The 22,184-nt window shown below is 45.6% G+C and overlaps 1 protein-coding gene across 1 annotated transcript in view; it reads left to right on the top strand.

The window, feature by feature from the left end:
• birc6 (baculoviral IAP repeat containing 6) overlaps window positions 1–22,184 on the top strand; it is a 111,884-nt gene that overhangs the window by 24,597 nt on the left and 65,103 nt on the right. Inside the window, exons 24-56 of the mRNA XM_070916557.1 lie at window positions 488–634; window positions 727–914; window positions 1,393–1,701; window positions 2,537–2,636; window positions 2,804–3,018; window positions 3,169–3,377; window positions 3,472–3,824; window positions 3,930–4,149; window positions 4,715–4,851; window positions 4,990–5,127; window positions 5,491–5,618; window positions 5,823–5,954; window positions 7,131–7,346; window positions 7,455–7,638; window positions 9,479–9,652; window positions 10,241–10,374; window positions 11,018–11,171; window positions 11,266–11,382; window positions 11,520–11,680; window positions 12,583–12,709; window positions 12,800–12,910; window positions 14,275–14,533; window positions 14,689–15,260; window positions 15,565–15,740; window positions 15,857–15,953; window positions 16,055–16,249; window positions 16,341–16,541; window positions 16,678–16,957; window positions 17,052–17,308; window positions 17,891–17,999; window positions 18,287–18,517; window positions 18,929–19,802; window positions 20,020–20,163. Of these exons, the coding sequence (XP_070772658.1) occupies window positions 488–634; window positions 727–914; window positions 1,393–1,701; window positions 2,537–2,636; window positions 2,804–3,018; window positions 3,169–3,377; window positions 3,472–3,824; window positions 3,930–4,149; window positions 4,715–4,851; window positions 4,990–5,127; window positions 5,491–5,618; window positions 5,823–5,954; window positions 7,131–7,346; window positions 7,455–7,638; window positions 9,479–9,652; window positions 10,241–10,374; window positions 11,018–11,171; window positions 11,266–11,382; window positions 11,520–11,680; window positions 12,583–12,709; window positions 12,800–12,910; window positions 14,275–14,533; window positions 14,689–15,260; window positions 15,565–15,740; window positions 15,857–15,953; window positions 16,055–16,249; window positions 16,341–16,541; window positions 16,678–16,957; window positions 17,052–17,308; window positions 17,891–17,999; window positions 18,287–18,517; window positions 18,929–19,802; window positions 20,020–20,163 (7,049 nt within the window). The remainder of the gene's footprint in view (window positions 1–487; window positions 635–726; window positions 915–1,392; window positions 1,702–2,536; window positions 2,637–2,803; window positions 3,019–3,168; window positions 3,378–3,471; window positions 3,825–3,929; window positions 4,150–4,714; window positions 4,852–4,989; window positions 5,128–5,490; window positions 5,619–5,822; window positions 5,955–7,130; window positions 7,347–7,454; window positions 7,639–9,478; window positions 9,653–10,240; window positions 10,375–11,017; window positions 11,172–11,265; window positions 11,383–11,519; window positions 11,681–12,582; window positions 12,710–12,799; window positions 12,911–14,274; window positions 14,534–14,688; window positions 15,261–15,564; window positions 15,741–15,856; window positions 15,954–16,054; window positions 16,250–16,340; window positions 16,542–16,677; window positions 16,958–17,051; window positions 17,309–17,890; window positions 18,000–18,286; window positions 18,518–18,928; window positions 19,803–20,019; window positions 20,164–22,184) is intronic.

Here is a 22,184-nt window from a genome sequence, read left to right as displayed (position 1 = left end):
ACCTATTCACATCATTGTTACAGCCGCTCGCTGTGGACTGAAGACTAAGACGTGTCAGACCGATGTGACCCCAAAATCTGAAATAAGATTGGTTTGTTTTGAACCTGTACCAATATATTTGGGCCATTTTAATGTCAGGGGACCATGTCTTAAAAAGTTCCTACACTGTTCACCTGATATGGATGTACCCGCCCTTTGAATTAAACCAGAATGTCAGCGCTTAAATGATATTTCTAGGGCAACTTAATCTAATTTAGCCGTACAATTTAAGCAACATTTCAACCAAAGTCCAGCATTTTAGCGCTATATGTATGTAAAAATGTCACTGTGTGCTGGACATAATTTAGCACTTCAAAAATAGTACAGTCCCATTTCTCGGCTGTGTCATCCTGAAAATGATGAAAAGCTGGCGAGAGTTGAACGTTAGCTTTCAAAGGAGACTCCTGGAGCTCAGATGTTTTGTTTTGGGGTGTTGCGTGTCCCGCAGGGAATGGAAAAGTGAGCAGCTGTGCAGCAGCAGAGGGCAGCTTCACAGCATTAACGGGACTCCTGGAGGTGGAGCCTTTGCACTTTACTTGTATCTCCACCAGTGATGGCACGCGGGTGGAGCGAGACGATGCCAGCATGTTCACCGGTAAACGCTACTTTTTTTTTGTCATTTGACTTCGTCTTCGGGGGCGCATGAACCCGGTCCTTGCCTGAACTCCTCTACTCTTTAACCCGCAGTGAGTACGTTCGGCGTGACGCCCGCGGTGGGCGGCCTGTCGACGGGAACGGTCGGCGAAGCTTCGACAGCTCTGAGCTCCGCCGCCCAGGTGGCACTCCAATCGCTGTCCCACGCCATGGTGTCAGCGGAGCAGCAGCTGCAGGTCCTGCAGGAGAAACAACAGCAGCTGCTGAAGCTGCAGCAGCAGGTGAAAGACTAAGTCACACACTCACACACAGATCTCAGTGTTTGGAGAAGCATTAAAGCTACAGTAGGCAATATTATTGAATTATAATTTTGGTTGAAATAACACATTTTGACCATTGCATGTCACTGCCAATATCTAATTGAAGGACTCCTTTAAAAAAAATGTGTGCCTGTAAGCATCCACCCCTTTTGTATTTAGTCTTTTAAGAAACTGGACCAGGTCTGAATTCAAACAACCAATCAGCGTTAGCTAGCACATAACTGGTCAATCACATCGACTCTTCTACAGAAGGTTCCACCTTCTGGATTGGAGTGAATCAGAACGGTTGGAAGAGAGCAATCAAAACACACAACTCCCTGATTACCCTAGTTTAGTTTAGACACAGGGACACAAAACAACAACATGCTGCATCAGTCAGCCTAGCATCCTCGGTCAAGGCAATTCAAATAAGACCTCTTTGTGTATGTGCTGGGAACAGAAGGCTAAGCTCGAGGCCAAGCTGCATCAGACCACCTCTGCAGCCGCCGCCGCCTCCGGCGTGGGGCCCATCCACAACTCTGTGCCTTCCAACCCTTCTTCCGCTCCGGGCTTCTTCATTCACCCCTCCGATGTCATCCCCCCGACGCCAAAAACCACGCCCCTCTTCATGACCCCTCCTCTCACGCCGCCCAACGAGGCGGTGTCGGTGGCCTTCAGCGCTGAGCTGGCTCACCTGTTCCCCGGCTCCATGATGGACCCCGGGCCCGTCAACCTGGCCGCACACAAGAACGCGCAGAAAGCCAAGCTGGTGAGTTCCACGCAGCTTGATGCTTGGCTCCTCTCTCATACAGGGCTCGAGTTTTACAGTGGCAACCAAAACGTCCGGTCATGTTGATACTCTTCTTAACTTTCTGATGTTTGTCAACATTTTGCCAATTTAAGACCATTTTATTTCAGCAGTTATAGGACTACATTATTTATATATAGTAAGGGCCAGGAGAAGATAAAGAAAGACTTTTTTCAACTGTGACTCATACAAAGCTGCTCTAGTGGAATCCCAGAATAAAAATATAGAACTTAAATATACCATTGATAGGATTCATTGCTTGACAATGTAGCAACAGCTATCACATAAACAAAGCTGTACTAGGTTACCTTAAGTCTAACAGGAAACAGATCGACAGAGCATTATTGAACTATTGTCAAAAACCTGTGCCAATAAAGACCTGAAGGCCCGCCATTCAATGAAGCACGCAGAATGTAAGTGCCGACAGCAACACCAGCGATTGGACTTTTTTTGGAAGATTAGCAGCTCAAACAAAAGAAATTTTGGGTTCTGGATCTACGACTCTATTTAAAAAAAAAATAACATCTTTATTTATAATGTGATGCATATCGATCGAATGACGTGGAAAAACATTGTTGCAATACATTCTCCCACTCCCAGTTTTATACAAAATATATTTCTCAAAATTTCTCAGTCTCGCAACAACTCAGTGTGAAAGATATTTAAAGCTTTTTTTTTTTTTTGAAATGGCGTCAGTGTGATTGCCCTGTACAGTTTTTTTTTTTTTTTCTTTCCACTAAAATAGAGAAAATATTTCTTTTTGAAATTGTGGAATAATGGTTTCCTTTTGCTGCAGAGCCCCATGGGCAGCGGTCTGGCTCTGGCCATTTCCCAGGCGTCTCACTTTCTGCAGCCTCCTCCACACCAGTCTATCATCATAGAGCGGATGCACTCTGGTATGTCATGTGGCAATATTCCACATTTATTTCGACTTGTACGTACTAAAATAAATGTTTGAGAGCAAAGAAGTGAAGTGACATTTGTAAAAAAAAAAAAAAAAAAAAAAAGTATATTATAGCATACTAATACTAGTAAAAAGTGATAAGGTATCCTTTCCTCCCAGGAGCTCGTCGCTTTGTAACGCTGGACTTTGGCCGTCCCGTCCTGCTGACTGATGCTCTGATCCCGACCTGTGGCGACCTGGCCTCTCTGTCCATAGACATCTGGACACTGGGCGAGGAGGTGGACGGCCGCAGGCTGGTGGTGGCCACCGACATCAGCACCCACTCTCTCATTCTGCACGACCTGCTGCCACCACCCGTGTGCAGGTTCATGAAGGTCTGTACAAATATCTGTGTTTTTTTATTTATTTAGTTTTTGGATAGTTGCAGGACGGCAAACCTGGTGTTTTGAGTTTTTTTTTTTTTTTTTTTTTTAACGTGCTTTTGTTAGTCTACCACGATGACGCGTTCTCCTACGATCTCTCAGATCACTGTGATCGGGCGCTACGGCAGCACCAACGCCCGGGCAAAGATCCCGCTGGGCTTCTACTACGGCCACACCTACATCCTGCCGTGGGAGAGCGAGCTCAAGCTGATGCACGACCCTCTGCGGGGAGAGAGCGAGGCGGCCAGTCAGCCGGACGTGGATCAGCACTTGACCATGATGGTGGCGCTGCAGGAGGACATCCAGTGCAGGTAAGACTGGAAGTAAACGTTACTCAAACAGGGGGAAATAGGGCCTTTGTTTGGGACGATTCACATTTGGTGCTCTGCTGTTCTCGTTCGCCAGATACAACCTAGCTTGCCATCGGCTGGAGACCCTCCTGCAGAACATCGACCTTCCACCCCTCAACAGCGCTAACAACGCCCAGTACTTCTTACGCAAACCGGACAAGGTGGTGGAGGAGGACCAGCGCGTTTTCTCGGCCTACCAGGACTGCATCCAGCTGCAACTGCAGCTCAACCTGGCCCACCACGCCGTCCAGCGGCTGCGCGTGTCCCTGGGCGCCAGCCGCAAGTCGCTCCCGACGGGCGGGGCTCCAGAGTCCCAGGAGCTGGTCCACAACTCCTCCACGGAGCAGCTGAGGACCATCATTCGCTACCTGCTGGACACGCTGCTCAGCCTGCTGCACTCCAACAATGGTGAGCAGAGAACTGGACATACCTGGGTCTGAAAATGGGCCGCATCCCGCTTTACAATGCTGATTCCCACTTCATTCATTCATTCATGTGTCTGTGTATTTCCAGGCAACTCGGTGCCCCCTGTGCTCCAGAGCACCTTCCATGCCCAGGCCTGCGAGGAGCTCTTCAAACACCTTTGTATCAGTGGGACACCTAAGATCCGCCTTCACGCCGGCCTGCTATTGGTGCAGCTCTGCGGAGGCGAACGCTGGTGGGGCCAGTTCCTCTCCAACGTACTGCAGGAGCTCTACAACTCTGAACAACTGCTCATCTTCCCTCAGGACAGGTACCACACGTTCTATTCAGAGTTTGGCCAGTGCTTTTAAACACTTGGATGGTAAATTACATTTTTCATCGCTTTTGAATTTATAATCTTGCATTTGAACTTTTTAATGGAAAAGCCATATCACACATCACACAGTTATTATTCCGAGGAGAGTATTTCTTGAAAACATGACTTGAGGGTATCTTCTTTTTTTCTCCAAAAGTCACAAAGACAAATGCTCCATTGGTGATGTTTTATTTAGAGTTATATTCTTTCATATCCAATTTTCATGTCTGGAAGTGTGACTATCTGCTCCCAGGACTGCCCCGATGCCTTAGCTCAGCCAACAAGCAGTTTGCTTCAGAGATTCAAGAATCCAAGGACAAGTGTTTTATTTTTTTTATTATTGCTCCACAGTGCAGCTTTCCCGTCAGTATTGGGGACGGATTGATTTGTCTACTTGTGTGTTTGGGAGCTAGATCAGCCCAGATTCCGGTTTACTGCTCGTCTTAGTTCACGTGCAGGGAAGTGATGGACGCTGCAGGTAGTAACTGCAGTATTTTTTTTCCACCTCGTTTCATCCCAGAGTGTTCATGCTCCTGTCCTGCATTGGCCAAAGATCCTTGAGCAACAGTGGCGTGTTGGAGGGCCTCCTGAACCTCCTGGACAGCCTGCTGTCTCCGCTGCAGCAGCCGCAAGCTGCCGCCCAGCGCAGGACTGAAGGTAGAGCAACCGTCACCGCGGCAGGGGTTACAAGCCCATAGCGAAGCGTTCCAGGCGTGTAACATGTAGGACACATTACACACGTCTCTGATTGGTCATTTGGTACAAGAGTTTAGTTTGCGCGTGTGTGTTTTCCAGGTGTTTTGGACATCCCAATGATCAGCTGGGTAGTGATGTTGGTTTCCAGGCTGTTGGACTACGTAGCCAGTATAGAAGACGAGGCGTCAGGTGGGAAGAAGCACCTCGGAGGGAAAGAGCGGGAGAGAACTTTTACAGGTACCTGAACTGCACAACTGTCTTTCAAATCTCATTTTTGAAGTAGTAACATGCATGTTCCATCCCCATTTTATATCTTCTGCTGCTCAAGTTCCAGTTCTGAATATCAAGTACCTTTTTTGAAAATGCTACAATTTACCAATTGACCACACACATGATGAGCTTTTGAAAGCAAAAACATGACCTTTGATCACTGAATAATAAAAAGAGTTAGCGTGTTGAAAACCTATTGTAAATCGTTCACACAATACACTTGATCTCATTTCAGAGCTCCCGCTTAAACTCATTGTAATGCTTTTTGCATTTCTTTCGTCCATCCAACCCTTTTCTGACGAGTGTGTCGTTGCTCGCTCCGTCCTCCAGGTATTCAGTGGAGCTTTATCAATAACAGCCTTCAGTCTCAGAACTCCAGCCGCTCAGCTAAAGGCAGCAGCAGCCTCGACCGGCTCTACTCCCGCAAGATCCGCAAGCAGCTCGTCCACCACAAGCAGGTAAATGTGTCTCATCCCAACACCTACGACCTACCTTCAAACCCAGACTCGCGAGTGTGTTCTTTAAGTAGTCAGACGCAGCGTAATATATATGAAAATGTGTGTGCAGGTCTGGTACAAGTCCCGACCCGTTAGCCCGTCTCATGAAGCTGCAGTGCGAATGCTTTTGCAGTGCTTATGTTTATCATGCCCTTTTTATTGTAGCAGTTAAATCTATTGAAAGCAAAACAGAAGGCTTTGGTGGAGCAGATCGAGAAGGAGAAGATCCAGAGCAACAAAGGCTCCTCCTACAAGCTGCTGGTGGAACAGGCCAAGCTCAAGCAAGCCACATCCAAGGTGAGCCGCTCGTTCTGAGCTCAGACATTTATTTACAGTCATATACATTTGCTATATTGACAAGAAGAAGAAACGAAACAAAACAAAACAAACCAACTCAAAACCAAAATGCTTCTCCTGTTCTATGCAACAATCTATGCAAAATAGAGTATATTAGTTGCAATAGACTTCAAACTATGACATGTAATTAGTTGAAAAAAAAAAGTTGTACAAGCTTGGAGACTGCATTATCTACAGAAATGAGTCATTCACTTGATCATCTGTTAAATCTAAATCCTTAACATAACACTGGGGAACACAATTTTTGTTGAGTTAGGTCTGACAGCTGTTTTTAACTAATTTTTGGGTGCGGAATCCAAAACTGATCTCAGTTTTTCTCTATCACGTCAAGTTTTTGAACTATAGGATCCCCGTTTTCTTAAAAAATATGAAAAATACTGTACTTAACAGATATGTGTGTGATAGTACTGACCTATTGGGAGCTGCACACACCTCTCACCGCACTGTCTCAATTGTGACTGCACAAACAAGTTGCCACGTAGCTGTAGATGAGTCCAATCGTAATCAGCTGGGGTTACCCAGCCCTTACTACAGCTAATCAGTGGAATTTTGCTTATCTGGAGGGTAAGCTGTGGAGAAAAAACTTGACGTGCTAGAAAAAAACTGACTGCAATTCATTTTTACTAAAATAATGTTTCTCTGGATATGAGCCCAACAGAAAAAGCTTAGGGTCCAGTAAGATTTGTTTTGAAATGATCTTCTCGATTATAACTCTTACCTCTTCCCAGAACATTTGAATCTTTCTCCGCTGCCACACACATTGAAACAATGTTCCTGTAGTTTCCCTACATTTTGTGCATAAGTCTGGTATGTTTTTGTTAGATCGATTTTTAATTTCGTCAGTGTCACATATGTCCGCATTAACCATTTATACTGTATGAGTTGAAGGCGCGTATTTGTAGATTTAGTATGGGCATCGGTGCAAGCTGCTTTCCAGATCCACTTGGTATAATGTCTCTATAGAGCTTTTCAGCTTCTTGTTTTGTTTTTACATTACTGTTGTGGTTGACTCTCACTGCTCTCATCAACAGAAAAAGAACAGAAATCTGTATAGCTCCTCTGATATAGTATGTTAATGTCTCATAATTCCACGTTTACCCTCCCTCCCACTTCCAGCACTTTAAAGACCTAATCCGTCTGCGGCGGACGGCCGAATGGCCCCGCTCCACGTTGGACATGGAATCCACAACAGCCAAAGAAGCCCCTGAAGTAGAACCTCTGCCCTTTACACTGTCCCATGAACGCTGCATCTCCGTGGTGCAGAAGCTGGCCCTCTTCCTCCTTTCCATGGACTTCACCTGCCATGCTGACCTGCTGCTCTTTGTTTGCAAGGTGCTCATCTGACTCTTGATTATGGACTTCTTAAAACTTCAATGTTGGTAATCTGGGTAACACCCCACTCCCCCCCCAAATAAATGCCTTTTTTTTTAACCCACTCAGGTCCTTGCTAGGATAGCCAACGCCACGAGACCCACAATCCACCTGTGCGAGGTGGTATCCGAGCACCAGCTGGAGCGTCTGCTGCTTCTGCTTGTGGGGACCGATTTTAACCGGGGGGACATATCCTGGGGGGGCGCATGGGCACAGTATTCCCTCACGTGTATGCTACAGGACATCTTGGCAGGTGTGTTAAGTTTGCTTGTGGTTTTGACGGTTAGTGTGTTTCTATGGCCCCTATGTCTGAGGTTTTTTAATGACTGGTGTTTGATCAGCTCCAAAAATATTTAGTGTGACACAAATTGACACTGAAGCTTGATAGAGAACACTACATTGACACAGTGAACCATTCTATACTGTTGCTGGAGTAGTGGTGTGTAGGTTTTGGTTCACTGTTGTCTTATTTCACAGGAATTTACGATTTATTTCACACTTAGAGCTAAAACGATTAGTTGCGTAATCAATTATTTGACCAACATGAATGAACATGAAGGCCAAGACATGAATTGATTAATTTGAGAAAATAATTAATGAAGAAAATAATCCTTACCTGGAGCCCGAATTTAATAGAGTGCAGCAGTAGTGAGTCCTAAAACATGGAAATGAGTCAGCATTTTTACACTTCTGGTTCCCTCGTCTTGAAGTCAGTGGGTACTTTGAATGGGTTTTTGGTTAGATGCCGGAAATAAGGTCTGTGGTTAAACACAAGCTTAAGAGATTTTAACGTTTTTTTCTATGACATAAAATACATCAGTAGATACCCCACATGTGAATTGTGAAGCTTTTATGTGTCTTGAAAAAGGCGTTTGCTAACAAGCGGCTAAATGAGACTACAGAGGTTGTCGCGGAAAGTCATCTACTCACTAGTCCGCCTTTACAGCCTTGTTGTGTTTATACTCTATATCTATCTGTCTGTATATATATATATATCCATCTATATTCTCTTCAAAGTGAAGCTTAGAGGTGGTGATGTTGAAGTAATGCGACCGTGCTGTAGTTCCTTTATAGCCTTATATAACATTAGCTGGCGATTCCATTTCTGCTTAAAAAATCATAAAAATGGTGTTCATAAGTGAAGATTAGGGGAACCAGGGCGATGCTAACTTCTGGGTTTGTCTACAAAAATATGTCATCCCTGCAACTCTCTATTAAGTAAGGTGTGCCCCAAGGCTCCATATCAGGGCCTCTTTTATTTCTTAAATATAAATGACATGCCAGCTGTTGTTGTTAAATGCAAGCTTCTGTTTATTGCTGATGATTCTGCATTGCTGATATCTGGGAAAGATATCTGTGACATTGATCTCTAAAAGTCCCTCTTGTTTTTGTCAACTTCATAATGTGCAGAAGAGTGAACAAAAAATCTCAAAGTTGACAAAAACAAGAGGGACTTTTGGAGTTCAGGTTAGGGCAAGGTAAGATTGGCAAGGTAGGGTAAGGTGACACGTTGACACAAGGTTTTACCTGAGCCATCAAACTGTTTTATTTAATTTATGTATTTTAGATGTTTTGATGTGGATATTTTACGGTTTACTTTGTACTGATGTAGTTTTTATTAGCCATGCTAGCGTTATGGCTGTAGGGATAGCAACGTTGGTCTGTCTGTCGGTATATTGGTTGGTCCACCACTTTCCAGACTGATGTCTTAACAATTCCCAGATGGATTTGCATGAAATGTATACAGATATATTGAGGATAAATTCTTCCTCTAGTACCCCTCGCAGGTAAATATTTTCACTTATTGAGTGAAATGTCTATGTCTATGTCTATATATGTACAGAGGATGAATTCTAATGACTTTGGTGATTCCCTGACTTTTCCCCTAGTGCCACCCTGAGGTTCACATTTTTAGTTTTTATTGAAATATCTCAATAACTGTTGGACAGATTGCCTTAGATGTCCCTGGTCCCCTGAGAATGAATTGCAATAACTCTGACACCAACACTTTTGTTTATGGCCAAATACCTACAAAACGAATGGCATTCAAGTAGCAAATGTGTAATGAAGTGTAAACTCCCCCCCGCCCCCAGGTGAACTGCTGTCCCCGGGCTCTCTGGATGTCATGGATGAGGTGGCGGTGGGCGAGGAGGCCGGGGCGTCGTCGTCCTCGGCGGGGGCCGATTCGGATGACTCCCTGCCCCACCCGGCGCCCATTCCCCTGGTAGAGAGCATTGACGAGGCCCTGGTGCCTGATATCATCGCAGGTACTACCGGGACCTCCTCAGTATTCCAAAGTGCGTGGGTAGCCCTGTCCATTCTCCACACTTCCCACAACACCACACAAGATGCTGATACCAACACACACTTTTTTGTTTTTTTATCATCACAATATGAAGTATTACCTGTGGTAAAGTTTTCTCCTCTTTCTTTCATAGCTGCATGCTCATTGTTTTACTCCACAGTATGGTTTATGTGTGTTATTATTATTATTATTATTGTGTTAGCTCTGCCTTTTTTGGAGTGGGAGTTCAAACATGTAGACTCAGAGCCATTTTGGGTCATTTGTCATTACGGCTTTTGCATTGTTTTAGCGTGTAATTAACATTCCATTGGAGAAGTATGTTTTGTTCCATTTGGACTTTTACTTACCACACAGAAACGCTGACTCTGGTCACTGCTGCGTCTCGTGTCTGGACTCTCCCTCCAGTATATAGGAGCATAGAGAGAGAGAGAGAGAGAGAGAGAGAGCATTAAAATTGCCCAGTAACTTGCTAAAGAAAGAGTCTCTCTTGCTTGTGTGTTTTCCTAGTGTGCTTGCTTGGCAATATTAAAGCTGTTTTCATTATCCAAAGGTGCTCCACCTCTGTCATCTTTGGAAAAAGATAAAGACATAGACTTTGACTTGCTACAAGACCTGATGGATGTTGATATTGATCCTTTAGATATTGATTTGGAAAAAGATCCACTCGCTGCCAAAGTGTTTAAGGTATGTTGATTATGACATCCTATTCTTTTTTTTTTTTTTTTATTCTCTCTATTTACTCGTAGTCCTTTGGTACTGGCTTGTGTGTTGATGTGATGACTCTAAAGTAAATGCAGCATCTGAAATGAACAGCCACGTAGCTGCACTAACAATGTAGTATTAGATGTGGTCTTGGAGCAACTGAGAGGGAGGGAAGAAATCTGAATTTGAGAGTAAAAATCATTGATCAATATAATATAAAAGAGTGAACACTGTTAGAAAGTTAAGTGTATTGCAAGATAGTCGTGGGTTTACAGGGGAAAAAAATTGAATAAATGCATAATTTTACAAGAAAAGTCCTAATATTTCAAGAATAGATTAGTTGTATCAGATGGAGAGAATAGGCCTTGATATTATGAGAATCAGTAAGAACTTGTATATTCACTCGAACCCTGGAAAAGGCTGCTGTTCTTTGATATTTTTTTTTATTAAAAGGAGCAGTGTTTTTCTCTTGCTTAACCTCAACGTTCAAAGTTTCTGTGCTCTGCTGTCTTCGGGCTATTTTGTGAATGCATAATCAAGCATTGTGGGAAATGTAGAAATGGAGCTGTTGACAGTAGAGTGACTGTAATCCTTTTTGCCCTCATGTTTTCATGTCCTCTCTCAGCCTATAAGCAGCACCTGGTATGACTACTGGGGTGCTGACTATGGCACGTACGGGTACAACCCGTACATTGGAGGGGTTGGCATCCCAGTGTCCAAACCTCCCGTTGCTGCTGAAAAGCCCGGGTCACAGGGTCTGTCAGTCTCTGTGTCGCAGGGTGAGTAGAGTCGCAGGGCTAGTCTTGACCTCTAAATAAACGTTTTCATGTCTTTCTGTCTGACCTTTGACTTTTTTTCTGCTGTGTTTCGCAGCACTGGATGCCCGGCTAGAAGTGGGCTTGGAGCAGCAGGCTGAGCTGATGCTCAAAATGATGGCGACTCTACAGGCGGACTCCATTCTACAGGCCCTCACTTCCAGCTCATCCACAGGTAACCACGCCAACGGAAAGCAGTCACTTAAATAGTAACTGCCAGTGCTCAGCAACCTGGAGACAGAACATTGGAGTCTGTGTTGGCGGTCCCCAATGTATCACAGCTATAAGACTTGTTTGTTGTCTGGCTTCCAGTGAGCCAGGCCTCCAACGGGACTGACGACTCCCTGCTGAGGGCTCTCCATGGAGGAGGCTCTCCTCCAGGCAGCAGCCTGATGGTCCAGCCCTCGTCCATCCCCATGTTGAGTGCCTGCTTTAACAAGCTCTTCTCCATGCTGCAGGTCCACCACGTACAGGTCAGCACACACAGCACAACATACCTGTCTCCAGTGGAGGCACCTCCTAATGCCTTGCCTCTGTGTGGATAGGTCTTTCCCCATTGTGTGTGGGCGTTTATTGAATTTTAAGCTTTCCACTTAACAAAATAACACTTTAACAAATTTCAAACATAACACTGTTCAGCGCGGCATGCACAAAAAAAACAAAAAGAAAAGCAAAAAAAGGCCCATCTGTCAAACATTGCACATTATTCAGGAATTTGCCTTGGTATATATCATTAAACATAGAAAAGTAGAACATCTAAAGGAAGATAAAGCAAGGACCGCAAGTCAAGAAGCAAAAAAGATGTATAAAATATGAAGTGTAAGGAGTATTTGCAATGTGCAAGATATATGATTCCTGGATGAAATTCTACTCATACAATTGCATGTGTTTCAGATTTATTTATTTATTATAAGGTCCCATATTCTGCTCATTTCAGCTCTATATTTTTATTCTGGGACTCCACTAGAGCAGCTTTGCATGATTCACAGTTCAAAAAAAGTCCTAAATTTAGTCCTAATAGTTGTGACATCACAACCTTACAGAAGTCCTGACGGCTCATTTAAAGGCGCAGTGTCTGAATACGGGCTGTGTTTCATTTCTCCGTGGACTGAGCGTTTTGATACTTTCCCAGTATTTATACAGCACCAAGACCTGCTTTATGCTCAAAAAAGACATGGAAATCTCACTTTCTACAATATGGGACCTTTTAATGATTTGAATGAATTCATCAAGCAACAAAAGCAGTACATTAATGTTATGTGCCCCCAAAAGTCTGGGTCATAATAACCAGTTTTCTACTGGAGTTTTGACACTGGGTAACTTGGAGTATTAACAGAAAACAAAGTGAGTTGAGAAACGTTCCCTTCTCTCTCAGCTGGAGTCCCTGCTGCAGCTGTGGCTAACACTCAGTCTCAACACGTGCTCTGGTGGCAGTGAGGAGAGCGGATCAGACATCTTCCTGTTCAACGCCAGCCGAGTGCCCACCATCCCACTCAACCAAGGTCAGGACTCCACCGCACCGTCTCTCCCTGTCAACGTATTCTTATTATATATAATTGTAATTGTGTATGTGTGTGTGTGTGTGTGTCCAGCATCCATCAGCAGTTTCCTAACAGTGCTGGCGTGGTACCCCAACACCTCCCTGAGAACATGGTGTCTGGTACTGCACTCACTCACCCTGATGACGAACATGCCAGCCTGCGGTCAGTACTCCCCTCTCACTGCTTTCCTTCTGCGTGTCTTCAACACCTGTGAAAAGGCAGATGGTCGCAACATTCAGTCCACTGTGATTGGTTGAACAGACCATGGATTGGTCTGTGTCAGCGACTGTGAGATAAAAATGTTCATCAGTACAGTCTACAGGAGTGGAAAGTACAGATGAGATGGATTTAAAAAAATGTTTTAAAGTACTTTGAATGTATTTATGAAACTGTGGCTTATTTAATTCATAAAACATGAACTGTAAAGTAAATTGGAACTGGAATCGAACACCATCTGCATGTTGATTGGTCATTTTAGAGCTAAATGCTTTGTGAAAAGAGCGCTGCAGGGATGACGGTATTTTTGTAGGCCTGCCCGGAAGTTAGCATCGCCCCTGTTTCCCTCCACAAAAAGCCAACGGGATTGTTCCAGGGGATTTTGGATTATTGCAGAAAATAAGCTCTGTGGCAAAACAAAAGTTTATGATACTTAAACATTTTGTTCAGCGAGATAATCTTCACTAATGAACACCACTTTTATGATTTTTGAAGCGTAAATGGAATCAGCAGAAGTAAAAAGCTAACGTTAGGCTATAAAGGAACTCCACCACGGTCGCATCACTTCAACGTCACCACCACTGAGCTTCAAGAGAATATAGATAGATATAGATATACAGACAGATAGATACAGAGTATAAAAACATCGAGGCTGTAAAGGCGGACTAGTGAGTAGATGACTTTCCATGTTCGGCATGAAGACGTTTAATGTCCACGACGACCTCTGTAGCCTCATTTAGCCGATTGTTAGCATCCGCTTTTTTTTTAAGACACGTAAAAGCTTCAGAATTCACAAGTCGGCTATTTACTGATGGACTTTTTGTCCTAGAACCAAACGTTGAAATCCCTTCGGCTTGTGTTAAACCACATACTTTATTTCAGGCATCTAACCCAAAGCCCATTCAATAAACCCACTGACTTGAAGACGAGGGAACCGGACGTGTAAAAATGTCCGGGTTTTAGGACTCATTCCTGCAGCGCTCTATTCTGCTGAACCAAAAACTGTCACGCTCATTATTGTTAGGAGCTACTTTTAGCATTAAGATGTCTCATGAATACGTCCCAGATGTTTGCTCATTGGTTGTTTTTAAAGATTTGATTTTTACTGCAGCATAACTCATGAATGCAATGTTGAAACCACCAGCTGTTTTAGAAAATAGGAATTCAATCTACAAACCTACAACTTGCTTTTGAAAATAGTGTATATACCTCACTACCATGCCCCCCCCCCCCATAATTCCATAGTTGTCAATTGTCCGGTGTTCAGTGATTTATATAATACCTGTATTATATTCTCTATAACTTTTCAGCCTCAAGCAACGGGATGAGCTCTCAGGAAAGCACGGCACAGCAAATGGTGTCTGATCCCACCCTGGTTCATGTCCTGGTGCGCTTCCTGTCGGGCAGCAGCACCAACGGGACGAGCCAGCACAGCTCCCAGGTGGGACCCACCGCCACCCAGGCCATGCACGAGTTTCTGAGCCGCCTGCAGGTCCACCTGTCGTCCACCTGTCCGCAGATGTTCAGCGAGTTCCTGCTCAAACTCATGCACATCCTGTCTACTGAGAGGTATGCGGTTGCTTCCCGGGAAATGTGTATATGTGTAATAATGTTTGCATGTTATGGCATAATCAGTCATTCTGTCAATGATAACAAAATGAGAAATTCCAGTAGATGTACTGTGAGGGGTCTTCAGGAACTAATGGTTCATCCTGACCCTTCAGGGGTCCGTTCCAGTCAGGTCAGGGTCCGCTGGATGCCCAGGTGAAGCTGCTGGAGTGTACTCTAGAGCAAAACTTCGAGGTGGTGTCTGTGGCCACCATCTCCTCCGTCATCGAGTCCATCACATTCTTAGTGCACCACTACATCACCTGCTCAGACAAACTGGTGTCCCGCAGTGGCTCGGACAGCTCTGTGGGCGCGCGGGCTTGTTTCGGCGGCCTGTTTGCCAACATCATCCGGCCGGGAGACGCAAAGGCCGTCTGTGGAGAGACGACGCGCGACCAGCTGATGTTCGACCTCCTCAAGCTGGTCAACGCGCTGGTGCAGCTGCCTCTGTCCGGGGACAGGGAGTTCAGCGGGCGGCTGCCGCCGGCCGGCAGCGGGGCGTCTGACAGCAGCGTGTCGGACGAGGAGAAGGTCTGTGGCAGCAAAGAGAGCGCGGCCGGCGGATCGGCGTCCAGCCAGGGTCCTCCTGCAGGCGTGGCCGACCTGGTGCTAGCCAATCAACAGATTATGAGCCAGATCTTGTCGGCACTGGGCCAGTGCAACAGCAGCGCCATGGCCATGATCATAGGTAAGACAAATCCACAGAGAATTATGAAGTAGCACTGCAGTTTCCATCAGCTCTACCAAGAGTTTCAATGTCTTTCTGCTCATCAGCAGCCACTGTGGTCATGAGGTTTATGGGATAATGATAAATGTTTAAATGTAGTGTAATTGTAGCACAAGAAGAGAAGAGTCATGTGGTCAGTTATGCAGCAATGTTTAGCTAAAGTTTGCTAACATTTAGCCACCATAAGCTACTGCTTATTCCAGACCATAGACTGTGTATAAAGATGGACGACTGAAAGTGAAGACAAAACGTCTCTGTTATTCAGGAGCCAGCGGCCTCCACTTGACCAAACACGAGAACTTCCATGGCGGTCTGGACGCCATCTCAGTGGGCGATGGCCTCTTCACCATCCTCACCACCCTCAGCAAGAGGGCCACCTCAGTCCAGGTCATGTTGCAGCCCATCCTCACGTACATGGCCTGCGGTTACATGGGCAGACAGGTGAGCATCAAGACTGTGGTGCATTGGGGGGGGGGCTTTGATGATTTGATATTAAAATACGTTCTTGAACAAATGCAGCACATTGCCTTAAAACTTAAACATGTGTTGTTTTGTAGGGGTCTCTTTCCACCTGTCAGCTGTCGGAGCCTCTGCTGTGGTTCATCCTCCGGGTGTTGGACACCAGTGAGGCCCTCAAGGCCTTCCATGACATGGGTGGGTATATATACACAACAATTTATTTTGCCTTCTTATCCAGCTTTACTTTCCTAAACCTTCCAAACCGTAACTTTCTTGTGTTGTTTTTTTTTCACCAGGTGGTGTGCAACTGATCTGTAACAACATGGTGACCAGCACCCGGGCCATTGTGAACACAGCACGCAGCATGGTGTCCACCATCATGAAGTTCTTAGATTCAGGTCCCGGAAAGGCAGCGGATGGCAACCTGAAAACCAGAGTGATGACCTCCGAGCCAGACAACGCAGAGGGACTCCACAACTTTGCTCCTTTAGGTGCTTTCAGTTCCTTTTTTTTCCACTCAATCTGTTACAACCTTCTTACAAATCTTTTCTAATTTTAAATGATCTTTTTGTCCGTGCACAGGCACCATCACATCCAGCAGTCCCACAGCGCAGCCAGCAGAGGTCCTCCTCCAAGCCACGCCGCCCCACCGCCGGGCGCGCTCCGCAGCCTGGTCTTACATCTTCCTGCCGGAGGAGGCCTGGTGTGACCTCACCATCCATCTCCCTGCTGCTGTGCTGCTGAAGGAGCTCCACATCCAGCCGCACCTCGCCTCTCTAGCCAGTGAGTAGCACCCAGTGTAATAATGAAAGGAAATAAAAAATAATAATTTCTGCAACAAAAGCTTTCTCACTTGGATGAAAAGTCAGCTGTCATTCCTTTTATGTATCGCTGCGTCCCCTTTCCTCCGGCCAACCAGCCTGCCCGTCCTCGGTTTCGGTGGAGATCAGCGCAGACGGGGTCAACATGTTGCCGCTGTCCACGCCAGTCATCACCAGCGGCCTGACGTACATAAAGATCCAGCTGGTGAAGGCGGAGGTCGCGTCGGCTGTTTGCCTGAGGCTGCACCGGCCCCGTGACGCCAGCACCCTGGGCCTGTCTCAGATCAAACTCTTGGGGCTGACGGCGTTTGGTAACACCTCCTCTGCAACCGTCAACAACCCCTTCCTGCCTTCTGAGGACCAGGTCTCTAAAACCAGGTACCAAAAAAAAAAGATTCTAGATGGAGCGTCCGTCCATTCGTATTAGATGCGAATGCAGGGTTGTTGAAAGCTTTTCCTTCCCTCCGTACAGCATCGGGTGGCTGCGTCTCCTCCACCACTGCCTGACCCACGTCAGTGACCTGGAGGCCATGATGGCCAGCGCTGCGGCACCCACCGCCAACCTGCTGCAGACCTGCGCCGCGCTGCTCATGTCACCTTACTGCGGCATGCACTCCCCCAACATTGAGGCCGTGCTGGTCAAGATCGGCCTGCAGTCCACTCGCATCGGACTCAAACTCATTGACATTCTGCTGAGGAACTGTGCCGCCTCTGGCACCGATCCTGCCAGTGAGTCACACACACTTTTTTATAGGTAGCAGATTTTTTTAAAAAAGCATCAAAAAAGTCCCTTAAGAGGTCCTTGAATTAGGTTGCTGGAGTCTGAAAGACATAGACAAGGGCATATTTCAGATGTTGTTTTACCCCAACATTATAGTAAAAGTGTTTTTGTACTTAAGGCCTCACAATTTGAATATTTAACACTTTATTTTACAGGTCTGTAATGTCCTTTTCATTTCTCAGGTCAATGTCATTTGGTACCAAGTATACGGTAAATAGGGAGTTCAGTTGGTGCACTCAGATAGACTATAGAGTCAGCAGGTCAGCTGAACATGCACAAATGTGAAGGGCGGTTGGACATACATGGAGATAAGAGTTTCCAATGATGAATGAATAATTGATCAATGTTTACTTCTGGGTTTAGTTCGAGCTTTTCTGTCTTCTGCATAATTGGTAGCAAAATACAGAGCAATCTTTTCAGGAAACAAATTTGGACAAATTTCTAGGATATGGCTTCGAAAATCTTCAGAAATTATGAAATGTAGAGTTGCCGGGAGAAAACAAAAGCCGACTTTACTTCTGTCTTCGTAGATTTGAACAGTCCTCTGCTGTTTGGACGATTGAACGGCCTCTCCTCAGACTCCACCATCGACATTCTGTACCAGCTGGGCACCACACAGGACTCTGGAACCAAAGACAGGTGCATCACCAATCCCGTTTTTTTATTTAATTTTTTTACCTCCACTCAAATTGTCCTTAAGCTCCCCTCAATAAGAATAACAACCAATGAGTTTTCAGTTTTCTGTCAAGGTGATTTTCCAGACAGAATCATAAGCTGATTGTAAAAAGTGTCCTTTACGCTCTCCTTGTCATCTTTTACTGCCATACGGCTGTGTTTGTCGCATATAAATTCCACCGTGACGCAGCTCACACGCAACGCCACCAGTTCTTTGATCAAAGATTTGTTCTGAATCTGTAACCCTTCAGGATCCAGGCCCTGCTCCAGTGGGTCCACGACTCCTCGCGGGTGGCGGCCCACAAGATGAGCTGCCCCATGGGATACACTGGCGCCGGCTCTTCCTCTGCCTCGCTGAGGGAGTACGGCCTCCTCATGCCTTCGCCCTCCCACCTCCACTGTGTGGCAGCCATCCTGTGGCACAGCTACGAGCTGCCTGTGGACTACGACCTGCCTGCACTGCTCAACAGAGAGCTCTTTGAGTCAGTCATAGTCTTTTCCCGTATTGACCATGCATACACACCATACACACTAAGGTTATATCGGGACCCAACATTCACAGTCTGCTATGTACCTTGGTTTTAGGGTCACGGTTCAGTATGTTTTCGGGACATTTGTTTCGTTCCGATGTACATGTCATGTCACTGCGTTTCCACAGACCCTCAGCTCTATAATTTCTGTTCTATGTGCGAGTAATAGACACAAATAAACCATTGACAGTAATTGTTTGGGGTCACAGGGTCATTGAACCAAACATCCTGTACCGAAATTGCGTCCTTGTGATCGGATGCCAGCTCTTGAGCGGGGCTTCGACCCTAGGATGATAGAGATCGCAGGTGCTCCCTCAACAACATAGATTCGTGACTGACAATTGACATGTTCCTTCCCTCCAGGCTGCTGTATAACTGGTCCATGTCGTTGCCGTGCAACATTGTGCTGAAGAAGGCCGTGGACAGCCTGCTGTGCTCCATGTGTCACATCCACCCCAGCTACTTCTCCCTGCTCATGTCCTGGATGGGGATCGTCTCGGTGCCCAGCGCCAGTCACTCTCAGGCCCAGCACCACCGCCTCGCCATGACCGACGACGGCAAAAAGCAGCACGACGCCAACACCAACGCCGCGGGGCTCACCGACGACTCCAAGCACGCGAGACCCCCAATTAATCTGTCGGAGTCCCAGTTAACCACGCTGGCGGCTGCCTCCCAGTCTCCGGGAGCCATAGAGCAGCTCCTGGACTCGGGCTTACCCTCGCTGCTGGTTCGCAGCCTGGCCCAGTTCTGCGTCGGTCTCCTGGCCAGTGCCGACCTGCCTCTGCCCGCTGCTCAGGCAGAAAGACGTCACCACCATCACCACTACCACTCAGCCTCCTCATCCTCACACAGTCGGCCGCCTCTGGCTGCAGAGCTGGCCGCTCCGGTGCTGCGCTTCCTGACTGAAGTAGGCAACAGTCACGCCATGAAAGACTGGTTAGGAGGACCGGAGGTCAACCCGCTGTGGACAGCGCTGCTCTTCCTTCTGTGCCATTCCAGTGCCAGTGCTAGTGCCGGTGCCGGTGCCAATGCAGGCTGTCAGCCTCTGGGCTCTGGGTCTGCCGCAGGCCCCCCTCCATCCCAGCCTCAGCCTTCAGGGTCACGCTTCTCCCTGGTGTCTTCTGGGCAAGCAGGAGGACTCACCACCCAGCAGAGGACAGCGCTGGAGAACGCCACTGTAGCCTTCTTTCTCCAGTGCATTTCCTGCCACCCAAACAACCAGCGGCTCATGGCACAGGTCTGCTCTTACATTCCACTTTCTCTGACACAGCAGGAAATGAGTTTTGTAATTTGTCAACATTTTAGAGTCTAGTTTTTCATCCCAGCAAAGCCTTAGGCTGTGACTATTTTAAAGGAACCCTGTAATGGCCTTGGTGATGTTAATGACAAAATCAGTTCAGAAGCCGATGAGTACATCCAAATGAAAAGTTTAAGACTGTATTTTCTGGCTGCAGGTTCTCTGCGAGCTCTTCCAGTCCGCACCCCAGCGAGGCAACGTGCCGATCTCTGGAAACATCTCGGGCTTCATTCGAAGGCTGTTCCTGCAGCTCATGCTGGAGGACGAGAAGGTCACAGTCTTCCTCCAGTCTCCCTGTCCGGTGGGTAGTTCTCTCTGTCGTTGAATATCTGGCGGCCGGTTCTATGCAGAGATGTTTACATGTCTCCTCGGCGTTGTCACTAGCTTGTAGGTGCTGTTTTTAATAAGTTACAGTGCAACTCCCACTTCATGTTCAAATGTTTGAACTTGCACATATCTGCTAGTTAATAATGTAGAGCTAGGGTTTGCCTATTTCTGTTTGATGTGGTTTGTGTTGCATCTACTATGGAAATAAAGGAGATATAACGGAGAAAAATTAACCCATGGCAGTTTTTCAGAGATCATCAGAAGCTCCGGATGAAATAATGAGGTCATAGCAGATCATACTTTCTGGGGTACATAATCTACATCAGTGGTTCCTAACCTTTTTTTTTTGTGTATTTTACCATTGTGTATATATATTGACAACCCCCACCACCGGCAAGGGGAAAAAGTTGACATATATACAGTGCTTAACAAATGTATTAGACCCCCACCCAGTGTAAGGTGTTTGCCTCCGCTGCCCTAAATGAACAGTATTGCTGATGACCAAAATATCTGATGTTTCTGTAATGGTTAATCCACCAGTATGTGCAAGCCAAGCTCTTTAGTCAAAATGATATCTTTAATGCTAAAATATCATTATTGTTGTTATCCATGAATTCTCAAATTTACTGTTTTACAAAAAAGCAGAAACAAAATAGTAAAGCACATTATTATTTTTTGATTGAGATGCCAAATTCCAGTTATTTACTTGCATTCCTGAACAGAAACATTTGTTTTGTGGTTGCAAGAATGCAAGCTGTTATCAGGGCCAAAGGAGGTCATACAGAATATTAAGATCTTTGGTTAATAAATAACAATACAATTTTTAGTTTGAAACAAGTTTTTGACAGATTTCTAAAATATTTGTGTTTTCTCATTTTTATGACAGGTGGTCTAATAAATTTGTTAAGCACTGTATGTATATATATATGTATATATATATATATATATATATGTATGTATGTATGTATGTATGTATGTATTCTTATGCCCTTAAAATCAAGAGGGCTTCATGACCCCCCCCCTGGAGCTTTGGCAACCCATGATGGTAACCAGGTTGGGAACCACTGATCTACACGACTGGCATGATGATGTTTATGACATGACATGTAAAACGCAGCACAAAGTGATGGTGTGGCACCAAGCATACGTGATTGATGCAGTATTCAGCTGTGACCACAAGGGGACAGCGCAGCAATATGAGGCAGAGGGCTCCTTTCCTATCACAGAGATCCCCTCAGACTGATACATGCTTGGCATAATGTGTCCTCGGCGACACCTTAATGATCCATATTTTACACACCGCTCAGTGACTGGTTGTCAGAAAAGCTCTTTCAGTTTGTGTGTGTGTATGTCTGGGGGTAGGGTATATGGAAAATAGGTTTTAATTACCCAAAGCAAGAAATCCTTAGGCTATTCTTTGTTGCTTGGTGTCGTTTGGTTGGTCCAGACGAGGTATTTTAGCAACAGCTGCCCAGATTGTCATTGACATTTTATATAGATATTGTGCTGAGAGGATGACTTTTTATTTTTATTTTTTTTCAATTTGGAGACCACCCTGCTCTTTCCTCCAGCACCACCTTCAGGCCTTCTTTTCACTGGTACACAAGAAATATCAAAATCTGATCACATTGCCAAACTCTCAACTTTTTAGTTGAACAATAGTTGAATGAGTGCTGAAAAATCCAGATTACCTAGCAAATGTAATGTATTTAGTTTTAATTGTAGAGATAAAGAATGCTGGCATAGTTCTGACTTCCTATGTGCATTGATGGTGAGAAGAAAAGACTCTAATTGGACCAGTGTAAGCTGCTTGGCTCAAGGGATGGCAGTCTGTTGGTGGGTTGGTTGTTTGTTCTACCACTTTGGCCCAAACTGAAATATCTCAACCATCGGATGAATTGCCATGAAATTTGGTTCAGACGTTCTTGTCCCCCTCAGGAAAATTTGCAATAACTTTAGCGATCCCTTGACTTTTCATCTAGCGCTGTCATCGGG

Source organism: Enoplosus armatus, chromosome 12 (genome assembly GCF_043641665.1).
Source record: "Enoplosus armatus isolate fEnoArm2 chromosome 12, fEnoArm2.hap1, whole genome shotgun sequence".
In the NCBI taxonomy this organism is placed as follows: Eukaryota; Metazoa; Chordata; class Actinopteri; order Centrarchiformes; family Enoplosidae; genus Enoplosus; species Enoplosus armatus.
This window is presented reverse-complemented; position numbering and strand designations above follow the sequence as displayed.